Source organism: Cynara cardunculus (genome assembly GCF_001531365.2).
Source record: "Cynara cardunculus var. scolymus isolate 2C chromosome LG 1, CcrdV1, whole genome shotgun sequence".
Taxonomy (NCBI): Eukaryota; Viridiplantae; Streptophyta; class Magnoliopsida; order Asterales; family Asteraceae; genus Cynara; species Cynara cardunculus.
The window spans coordinates 22,598,011-22,609,702 of NC_037528.1; the positions used below are offsets into that span (position 1 = coordinate 22,598,011).

General features: G+C 34.2%; 2 protein-coding genes across 3 annotated transcripts in view; one reads left to right on the plus strand and one right to left on the minus strand.

Annotated features, from left to right (window-relative positions):
- LOC112510329 (kinesin-like protein KIN-7K, chloroplastic) overlaps positions 1–5,238 on the plus strand; it is a 34,647-nt gene extending 29,409 nt beyond the window's left edge. The window contains exons 18-23 of the mRNA XM_025115720.1: positions 330–470; positions 540–665; positions 750–800; positions 1,562–1,609; positions 1,700–1,900; positions 4,398–5,238. Of these exons, the coding sequence (XP_024971488.1) occupies positions 330–470; positions 540–665; positions 750–800; positions 1,562–1,609; positions 1,700–1,900; positions 4,398–4,955 (1,125 nt within the window). The 3' untranslated portion in view covers positions 4,956–5,238. The remainder of the gene's footprint in view (positions 1–329; positions 471–539; positions 666–749; positions 801–1,561; positions 1,610–1,699; positions 1,901–4,397) is intronic.
- LOC112510316 (calcium load-activated calcium channel-like) lies at positions 2,055–6,954 on the minus strand. 2 transcript variants are annotated; one of them, XM_025115708.1, is made up of 2 exons: positions 6,304–6,954; positions 2,055–2,589 (listed from the first exon to the last, which is right to left on the minus strand). In XM_025115708.1, the coding sequence occupies exon 1, from the start codon at positions 6,886–6,888 to the stop codon at positions 6,310–6,312; it is 579 nt and encodes a 192-aa protein (XP_024971476.1). In that variant the 5' UTR covers positions 6,889–6,954; the 3' UTR covers positions 2,055–2,589; positions 6,304–6,309. The 2 variants fall into 2 exon arrangements, with proteins under 2 accessions (XP_024971476.1, XP_024971468.1); XM_025115700.1 differs by lacking the exon at positions 2,055–2,589 and adding an exon at positions 5,701–5,999 and having other exon boundaries at positions 6,304–6,953.
- Between the last annotated feature and the right edge of the window lie 4,738 nt (positions 6,955–11,692).

An 11,692-nucleotide genomic window follows, 5' to 3' on the forward strand; every position in this document is an offset into this window, starting at 1 on the left:
ATTTGTCCTAGCAATCCCAATCTGTTTTTACCATCTACGCGGCTTAAGTTCTTATGGCTCTGAGTGATCTTTCACCACTACATCATAGGGAGTAATAATTGGACCATTAATTAGTTGGGCTAAAAGATCAATGGTCTATGATTTTGTGCGCTATTATTCTTCATACCGAAGATAATCGACTTTTGGTATCATGTAGCTTGCATATCATTATTGTTTATGGTTTTACAGGTACTAAGATCATACAAGTGTGCAAGATTTAGAAGACATGATTAAAATGCCTTTCACATGGTCCATACATTTATTACTTCCATTTGTTATCTGATTGACAGACCAGCATAAAGACAATTGACCAAATAGATCTTTTAAAGGAGCAGCAAAGGATTTTGTCTGGAGAGGTGGCAAAACATTTCACTGCTTTGAAGCGGTTATCAGAGGAGGCTACAAGAGATACCAATAAGGAATCTATAAAGGTAACAACTTGAACACTCTGTAACTGGGGCTGATTATATACTGACGAGGATCAATGTTAGAAAGTACAGGTGGAGATGACCAAATTGAATGATGAAATCAAGCGGACGAATATACAAATTTCTCTCCTGGAAAACCAAACTACCAATTCTGTCATATCATCTCATCACAAAATGGATGATGTTGAACACTCACGAGTGAGTGCCTCTTTATTTTAGATGCTTGCAGCTTGCCTGTTGGTGTATCTGTTCTCTTAAGCTGAACTTTCATACCTTATGCAGTCTGTTCCCAATTTGGAAGCACAATTAAATGGCAAGTCCTTTGAGCTTGAGGTATGCCAATTTGCAGTATGTGTGTTTCGATTTTTTAAAATAGCTTTCACTTGGATTATATGTTTTGGGCACTGCAAATGTGAGAATTCAAGGGAAACTTTTGGGTATTATTCCTTGTCATATTGCCATCTAAAATACATTTCATACGTCATCAACTATATTTTTACACACACCAGTGCCAAAGAAGGGTAACCATCAAATCCAACCGAAACGATTCAAAAAATATCAAATCCAACCGAAACGATTCAAAAAATACTACTTCCTCTGTCCCAAAATAAGTGTGTACATTTCTATTTTGGTTTGTCCCAGAATAAGTATCTACTTACAAAGTAGGTGTATACTTTCCAGTTCTCTTCTTATGAGATACAAGAAATTCTTTACTCCCTTACCATTAAGAGTAAAATCGTCATTTAGTTGATTAAGAAGTACAATGATTATACATTCCTATAATTGTGTGCCTTCTTCAATGTGGACATCTATTTTGGGATGGAAGGAGTAATAAAAAAAATATATGTTGCAATAGACTTAAGTTCTTTTGATGTGCTTGCCTTTGTGAACCCTTGGGCAATATGCCCCTTGATCTTGATCATCAATAGATAGCATCTCCGGCTTACTTCTAGTTGAAGATTCTTTTAAGTTTGGATTTGTGAATGAACATATCAAGAAGAGCATGTAAAATAGTAACAAAGAGAACAATTTTCATTTTTCACGCGGTTCTTAGTTGAGCAAATTGATAGATGTTCTACTATCTCCTTTGATAGATTCAAGCCGCAGATAATCAAGAAATTCAAGAGCAGCTAAACGAAAAGGTACAAATCATGTGTACAGTTTTGTATTTGGAGCTTATTATTACTTGATTTTTCTTGCTTATGCTCTGCAAAATCTTATATTTCCTCCAGAACGATGAATATAAAGAACTACAAGAAACAATCACAGCCTTGAAACAACAACTTTCCGATGCTTATGATTTAAGAAATGGTGCAACAAAGATCCGTGCTCAGCATTACTCCGAAACAACAAACTTGCAGGGTGAACTTTACACAGAGACAGAAAATACAACAATGAATGATAGGACTGACTTGCTGCTTCAGCAAGCTCAGGTTCGTTTCCATACCGCCACTTTTTTTTAAGTACATAATATTTATAAACTAAATACGGCAAATACTCATGCACACTCCTCACATTTGGTGATGCTTGAACCCTTTACCTCCAGCGAGGTTGGGCCCTACCAGTAACCCTGGTCTTGACCAAATGTTAAGAGTCTATAATCACACGTAGACAATGTAGTTGCAGGAAACAAAAAAAAAGATCAAACAAACTACTTGTTTTAGCAATTTGCTTACCTCCACCACTCCCCATGAATTTCAGTAGTTTATCAAGAAAAGCAAAACATGGTGGTTCTTTTTATGATATGAATTCACACAGAAATGGATGAGGCAGTCAAGTTGTCCTCCTGACCATAACAAAATACTCCCTCTGTTCTAAAATAAATGAAGACAATGAAAAAGGCACATAGTTGCAGGAATGTATAATTATCACGTTTTAATTGACTAAGGGGATGTAACGCCCCAAATCTCTATATAAATTGGGAACCATTACTTTACATGTTAGACTTTATTAATCTCTTGAATCTGAACTTGAAAATTTCTCTTTATTTAGTACATATCTTGAATATACATCAAAGAAGAAGGCTACATTAGCGGAAACCTAACCATAATTGGTATTACAACAAATCTTGCTTTAAAAACTAAAACCATTACACTTTACGCAAACGCTTCTTACTTCCTTCCTGAGATACATACATGAGATATATAAGCTATAAGTTTAGTGAGTATTTATAGTTTCATGAATGAGAAATTTTCATGATATTTTGTAAATGATAATTCATAAAATTACTTGATCATGTATATAAATATTCTTTATTCTCATGCATAAACATTAAAAAAAAACTATATTCTTTATCATGCATAAAACATTCTTTTGAGATCTCACTTGTCACATGCATGTATACCATACTTGTCTTGGGGTTTGCTAACCCCCGGGTCCATAAAAGGCTGCCCTATAAGGTTCGTTTGCAAGACGTTCCTTCTTGTAATATCCCGTACGTTGGATATTATGGTTATACATAACATGTAAAAGTTTTCATGCCTTGTGTAACACATATGATAACATGTAAATGATTTTCATATCTTGTATGTATACTTGTATTAAAACATGTCATCATGCATATCTTGAATATGTATATATATCAATATTTTCATGTAAAACAAAGCATGCCAACATAAGTTGTAATGCATAAAATACTTCTATAAATATAGCATACATGTATCTCATAAATCACATAAGTACTCACCTTGATTTGCTTACTTTTCCTTTGATTTCTTTCTTCAAGCTTAATTAGATAAATATAGAGAGAGATTTCTTAGTTTTTGGTATGCATAGATAGTGACCCCTTACACCCCTATTTATAGATAAATTCATTGCATTAACTACTTGTCTTTCTTGTGCTAAAGATTGTACTCTTATGAGAGTTTGACACCTCACTAATAAGGATAAGAGAATCTTACAACTCATGCTTCTAGTACTCCTTGTTATGCTTCCTAGACTAGTCTTGTAATCAATAGTCTTGCCAACTCATACACTTCTAGCCTTAACAACTCATCACTAGCTTGCCTAGTCATGTTTACTAGACTTGCCAACACACTTCTAGCCTTAACAACTCATCACTAGCTTGCCTAGTCATGCTTACTAGACTTGCCAACACACTTTTAGCCTTAACAACTCATCACTAGCTTGCTTAGTCATGCTTACTAGACTTGCCAACACACTCCTAGCCTTAACAACTCATCACTAGCTTGCTTAGTCATGCTTACTAGACTTGCCAACACACTCCTACCTTTAACAACTCATCACTAGCTTACTTTCTATCTGTAGCAGCTGTTGGAGCATTTGTTTATGTATAAATATGTGTATTTAAGGCTGAAATTTGAGATTTATTTAATAAGAAACTAGGTTGTTACAGGGGCCGTTTAACCAAACACTTTACCGGTAAGCGATTACTGGTAAAATTTAACACTTACTGGGTAAGATTTTAGTCCACTAAAACGGCATCGTATGCAACAATTTACCTCGTAAGCGCTAACCATGGTAAGAGTTGTCGCCATCACTTACCGGGTAAGACTCTCGGTCCTTGCCTTCGCTCTTACGGTGTAAGATTCTTGGTCATTGCCATATTCATCCGGTAAGGTAATGTGACTTGGTAAGCTTACCTGGGTAAGCGTTTGTTAAATGGCTCCTAAATGACAAATTTTCCTTAATAATAGGATTAATGAATTTCTCCATCTCATGTTTAAGGGTAGAATTGGAAAATATGCACTTACTTTTGATAGCAAGCACTTATTAGGACAAACTAAAATAGAAACATGGACACTTATTTTGAGACGGAGAGAGTAACTATTTTTGGACAAAATTTGGGTAGTGCTCTAGTGAAAAGTCCAAATGTGATATTAAATCCAAGACCAAATAGCGTTATTTATTTTGTGGAAAATGGTGCATAAGAAACATATCTGAATTATTTACCAATTCCCTTGTAATTAGGCACTGGAGATTGAACAACTCAAACAGCAAGTAGCCAAGCTTAGCGAGTCAAAAGATCAGTTAGAAGCTCAGAACAAAAGCCTGGCCGAAGAGTGTTCATATGCCAAAGAATTGGCGGCTGATGCTGCAACTGAGCTTAAGGCATTGTCTGAAGAAGTGGTGAAGCTAATGAACCACAACGAGAGACTAGGAGCACAGATGAACTCCCCAGCGGGACGTAGAACAACCGGTCCCACCAAGAATGCACAAAGAAACAGCATGATCCACACGAGGCAGAAAGAAGGAATTAGTCCAAATCAGTTGGAGTTACAGAGACAACTTGCGGTAAGCAAGGAGAGAGAGAGGGCTTACGAAACCATGCTCTCTGAGAAAGATCAAAGAGAATCTGAGCTACAGCAAACAGTAATGGAATCAAAACAGCGTGAGGCTTATCTTGAAAACGAAGTCGCAAACATGTGGATGCTTGTGGCAAGGCTAAAAAGATCACAAACCAATGTCCCGGAGTCAACTAGAGAGATCCCCGAGGTGAATGGTTTGGGGATTTGGGATGGCATTTGAAAGGACATTTTATAACCAAAAGATTGTAAAGTTTTAAGATTTGGATTTGGATTTGTACATGAGAGTAGATGGCTTTTTTTAGTAGGAAACTTATGGCAATTTGTATATAAACAACCGAGAGAGATAGAGAGGTAGCTGTTTGGGGTTTGGGCCTTGAGTTCATTGATTGAGTGGAGTGGAGTGGAGTGGAGTGTGATTCAGAGTTCCAGCAAGTATTTTGTTGTGGTGTAATTATCGATGGTGTGGCCAACATGATATATGTTAATAGCAAACCTGTTGTGAATGGAAACTAGTCATTAAATTGGCTCTAAAAATATTGTATTTTATTGTGAGCTATAGTTCTTGCCTGAAAACAGAAATAGAAAAAGCATCATACATTCATTGCTCATATAAATGGCAATTTTGAGAACTAATTAGCTTTCAGTATCCTGCCACAACATTCTGTAAACAACGAGCGATATAGAACAACTATAAGTGTCAACACAACCATTGTAGTATGTTCAAAACCATTTGTCTTGTGCTAAATATGTTTTGCAAGATGGAAATTTCAGGGAAGAAATAGATCGAAAACAGACAGCCTTGTTTTGTAAACACTGTTGCATCCCTCTATATCTATATATGCCAAAAAAAAAAAAAGAATAACTACAATAAGTCATCAACACAAACAGAAAATACAAGAAAAATTACTTGTGTTTCAGATCAAAGGGTGAATCGAAATTGCCAAAATGAAGGGAAAACAACCAAATCACAAACTCATAAACCCATAAACCAGAAAGATTGATCATAAGATTCCATTAAACTTTGCTCATATTTCATAACATAAATCAATTACAGCCATCAAGTTGCTCTCACCCTTGTTCATAAATTGACCATTTAATGAGCATCTAATTCTCGATTGAAATCTTTTATGAAGGTAGCTTTGATCTATTTTGCCCATGGACAAATATTAACAAGCCTGTGAAACAAATCTGTAAGTGTTGAATGCCATGGTTAGCTAGCTATTTGGAGTATGATCAAAGCCATCGTCCATCGATCACCATTCACCTGCTCCGAATAACAATAATCTTGTAGATCAAATTGGTTTTTGATGGACTAATTAGATCTTTCGACAATGATGAATATAATCAACAAGGGAAGCAACATCATAAATCATCCACTTGGAACTCAAATCTTGAAGGTAGATGATGTAATTAACAAGCGGTGAGTGTTTTAAATATTCAAATCCAACTGTGGGGGGTAAATCAATACAAATCATCTTCATTATTGCTCCCAGATTTTTCACAATTTTGGCTCAGCTAATGAAAAGAGACAAAGGCAAAAACAAACTAGAATCAGATCTATAACTTACTCGTTATCAATTGGTCTTGGCAGCATCGGGAATCTGAAACAAACCGGCGCCGGCAGCTCCACGAGGAGGTGAAAACCCTAAAAACTTCTGTAAATTCGTCCTGATACTTATCGAACACAAGAAGTACAAAAACGCCATCGAACAATCCGTCGGATCGTCCCCCTGCAAACCTCTATGACTCATCTTCTGAACGATCCTTGCCGGCACAAATGGCAACTTCGCAACCGCCTTTCCTTCAAACAGATTGTTCAGAAAACCAAACACAACAAACAGAACCAGCGCAACAACACCACCAGATTTGAACTTGAACAGAGACAAATCTCTGCTGGATTCTTTCAGGGAGGTTTCAACGCGATCTATTTTTTTCGTTTTCGACTTTTTGGGGGCGGCGGCGACCGTTGAATCAGTTTTCATGGTTTCAAGTTTCTTGGAGGCTTTGTCGATGGAGGATTTGAGTGATTTATAAGACGTGGTGCGGTAGATCAAAAGCCATGAGATGGCCTCACAGATGAGGGCGGTACAGAAGGAGATTCCGACGACAGTGAGGCCGTCGGAGTACCTAAATGTGGAGAAGAGAGATGCCATTGTTGACTGCTGAATGATTGAGGGGAGTTGAGAGTCAAGGGTATTGTGATACTTGATTGATTTGCCCAAAAACTTACTCCCTTTCTTAAAGTTGAGGACTTTTGGTAAAGTTGAGGTTAGTTGATTTTAGGTAAATATAATTTTATTTTTATTTTTATTTTCATCCACTAAAAGCATATTAAATAGATTTTTTTTAAACGAAAAAATTAAAATTTTCAAAAAAAAAATATTTATCTGAATCCAATACTAATTATAATATTAAAAAATTATTTATCTCTTTGAATATTTATTTTTAAAGTTTCTAATACTTTTACTTGTAATCATTTTTTGGATGATCTCCATATTTAGAGAAAAAAATTCTTTTATTTTCTCCATTTTGAAAATAGTTTTGAGAAGCTATTGCAGCAAAATATTGACTCAGAATCTCCATTTTCCCATTTAAAAAAAGGTTCCGGAGATGCTATAAAATAATTGTTAATGTAATACGTTAAAAACAATTTATGTAAGATAAATTTAATTAAAAATTTATGTGTTTCTTAAATTTAATGTATTATATATAGGGATGTGTTATATATTGAATGGTAGGTTATTCGAGTTCGACTCAAAAAAATAATATCATGCTCGAGTTTGAACTTATGATCGATTAATGAACATATGAGCATGTTTAACTCGGAAAAAATGCATGTTCGAATCGCGTGACTTGATTTGAATCGAAAAAATTTAATCGAATTTTCAAACAAGCCAAATCAAAACGTTGGTGTTATAAAGATAGACTCGTTAAGTTAAACAGTTTTATTTTGTATTCGAGTCACCACGAGCTCAAATAGCTCACTAAGAAGTTTGAATCGTTTACACCCCTAATTACATATGATCACAATGGTGGTGTCTGATTTGTTTGAGCTTGGACTCCAAAGGTCAAAAGTGTCTGGATGTCTCAGGTTCAAATCCAAAGAGAAATAAAAATCTTCTTGTGGCCACGAAAATTCAAGTAGGTTACTATGGACTACCTACAAAGCAGTTGGTTGCTCTGAAATTAATCGACTCACATGACGAGTTAGATGTCCAGGTTAATTAAAAAAAATGGATTAAATGTTATATTAACATTTGATGTGATAGTAAATAATATTAGAAATTGTGTTTGGTGATTGTTAATTTTATATCAAACTTTTTGATGATATTTGACATGTGTTCATATAAAATGTACCCCAATATATTAAATTTTTATTAAAAAAATGTACTTATATATGCCATTTTTATATAAAATGCATCTTTTGTATAATCATGAAATATTAAAAAACAATTATCCTAATTTATTCAATTTTATTAGTTGGTAATATATAAATATATTTATTATATTTGTTGATATTCGTTTAAAATTGATTAAATTTAGTGTACCGTTTGTTTCTGTTTATCTTATGGTTGAAGTATTCGTTTGCACTACCATTTTTTGCAGTTAAAATTCGTTGGTTCTTTTTTTCATCTTAATTTTTCCAATTTATACTGAATTAAACTCATTGAATCTACTTTTTCAGCTTCCATAATCAATTGTTTTTCTATTGAGCATTTGATGGTTTCAGTAACATCGGTTGATAAAATGCTTTTTTTATCCTTTGAGACTTTTGTCTCCTTTGGATTTCTCCATATACGAATATCCGGAGGGAGGCGTACGACTTCATGGGGGGTAAGGCAAATGTCACTCTATCGATACAAACTACTGTTAAGGAGATGCAGGGAACTATCCCGACAGCTCTTGTTCCACGTTCTAGTTGTCAATCTAAAATAAGAAATAGCTTTCATAATATCTTTATAGCCAGTCTGCTTCGGAGAATCTGATTCTACTTTCATGCCACCTTTCACTTCCCCGAGATAAAGAGTGAAACTAAAGCGGGAAGGAGATGAGGATCCGGGTTTGTATTTAAATGAGTCGATAATCTTGAATATTCTTATGCTTCTTCGAATTCGTCTTGGAATATGTAACACGTCAACAATAATTGTCTGCAATCGGATTTGATTGAATAGATTCAGTGACGATTTTAAAAAAAAGAAAATGATAAATAACCTAAATGTTATATTTTTTGTAATACTTTATCATTTAATAAACATTTTTATTATTTTAATATTTTTTAATTTTATTTATTAATATATACAAAATAATAGATAAAAGGATTAAACATGCTTCATGATACCCCTTATTTAGGATTTGTTTAGTTTATAGAATTTGATAGGATTTAGAATTTAATCTTGTATTTTATTTAAAAGAAAGTATTGAATTGAAATCTCATAAAATTTGGATTCAGAAATCGTATATGATGTCAAACCAAACACTAACCATTTATCCAAATAGTTACTCGGTAAGCGCTTATCGATAGGAGTCAACACTATAAACTATTTTACCAGATAAGATTGTAGTATATTGAAACGGTATCGTATGCAACAATTTACCCAGTAAAAGCTTACCCGGGTAAGAGTCTTCACCATCACTTACTGTGTAAGACTCTCTATCCTTATCATCGCTCTTACCGGGTAAGATTTTCAACCCTTGCCATATGCATTAGGTAAGGAAAGTTACCCGATCAACACTTACCGAGTAAGTATTTAGTAAACGGCCCCTAAATTCCCTTATAATTTATTCGTACATCGACTCATATCATCCTTTCATCAGTCTATACCTTACCCATTTTCTTGGAACCCCGTTTCAAGTTTTAAGAACCTTGCCACGTTTATGTCTCATTTAAGAGGACGAGTTTACTAATAATTTCAATTTTGATGTGGCTGCCCAACAACATAACATTGTATTTTCTACATTATTTTCAGTATAAACATAATACTGTATATTATTCATCGTATACTTATTATTAGAATCCAAATGATACTGTATTATGATCGGGTTTTTAATTCGCTTACTTACATTAGAATCCAAATGATATTGTATTATGATCGGATTTTTAATTCACCTTGACACACTTGCATATGTCCGACCACAATAATATTTCTTGCATAAGTTATTTAAAATATTAGTTTATAAGCAGGAATAAGATAAATTTACAAAAAAAGTAGAATTTAATCAAAAACGTTTTTATGTACGCTTGCACCAACAATGTTTGACCTTCGAAAGTGAGCTTTTTATAGTCAAAGTTAAAAGTTGGTCTATCAGACAGAATTTGGAAGACCGGAGTTTAAGACCAAAAGTCTATACTTTAAATATAGTTGTTTGGACTTGACAAAGAGTTGATGAGATTTTAAATCCTAAAGTCAACCACAAGGGTGGTGTCTGATTGGTTTGAGCTTGGCTCCAAAGGTCAAAAGTATCAAGAGGTCTCAGGTTCAAATCCAAGGAGGAATAAAATCCCCTTGCGGCCACTGAGGTTCAAATACGGTTACTCTGAGCTATCTGCAAAGCAGGTGGTCGCCCTGGAATTAGTCGACTTGCATAGTGGGTTGGATATCCAGGTTAATCAAAAAAAAAAATCCTAAAGTCTGTACAAAACATCCGTACATCCGTGCTTTGAAAACTATTGTTGCTTAGAAGAATAGTCGTTATAGAAAAACAACAAAATAAGACATTGTTTTAGAATTTGTAATTTGTTTGCAAATTGTTTTAGAATTTGTGGTTTTTTATATGACTCCTAAATAACAAAATGGTCGTTTTACCCTTTTTTTTAATTTCTTTTCTTGAATGTTTATCTTCTCTATTTTAACACTCATTAACAAAACCTACATCAAAATGTTATTTCAAAGGCACATCATCAAGTTTAATTGAGTCACGATTTCTTGATAACTCGATCAGCCCAAATGAATTAAACGGTAGTAAAACAAATGGATGTCTCAATCAGATGCAAAAAAAGGTCAAAAACCTACACATAAAAAACTATCCAAATGCATAAATGAATACAGATAAAATGAAGTTCCTCCCGTTTATATATGTTGCAGGTACCCAATGGAAACATCCATGTAAGTTTCCTATGATTTGTTTTTGTTGATAAAACTCTCTTCAACTTCAACGCACTTGACCTAAAGCAGAAGTGATAAACCATCTGGTTGTGACGCACTGGTTAATTATCAGAGATGTAATAGAAATCTCGTATTTCTAATGCTTGAATCCAGATGTTGTCAAAGCCCTTATAACCATGGAGGTTCACCTATGATGACTCCAGGCCATTCATAGTCACCGAGTGATTAGTCGGTGTGCGTAAGTTGGATGAAAAACCACTGTCACCCAAAAAAACCAAAAACGAACTACAAAACAAAAACGATGAAGTGGGAAGAACATTGAAAGAAAGAAACTTGAGGAAGTTTGACCAAGAAGAAACCATTGAAGAACCAAAAAGATATTGAATGGGAATGTGAATTCTTAAAATTCATACGAAATATCATAACGTCTACTCATTTAACGTGAATTTCTCTTCCAACTCAAATTTTTTGAAAACTTCACAGAGGTGGGTTTACTTTAGGATTTAATACTTTGACTTATGTTATGATTTAGGGTTTGTTCTTAATGTTTTTTCATTACGGTTCAGTGAAAAAGATGAAGTCTTAAGAAAATAACAAAAATTAATAAAAACGTTGAAATATAGAAAAATGATAAAATGATCAGTTTTCCTTCATAGTTTATGAAGATGATGGACAAATGTTGGGTTCAGGGACCAATTACAAAACAAACTGCAAACCACAAAGACCTAATATGTAACTTTAGATTTTATTCATCAAGCATGTTCATGTTATACATTAGTTTTTAACTTAATATCGGTGGTTGAATAACATTTTGATTTACAGATTTGAGACCAGTAGTAGGCGATCAAACCGG

Excerpts from the sequence above, each read along its gene's own strand:
- LOC112510316 (XM_025115708.1), bottom strand. The coding sequence starts at position 6,888 with ATGGCATCTCTCTTCTCCACATTTAGGTACTCCGACGGCCTCACTGTC.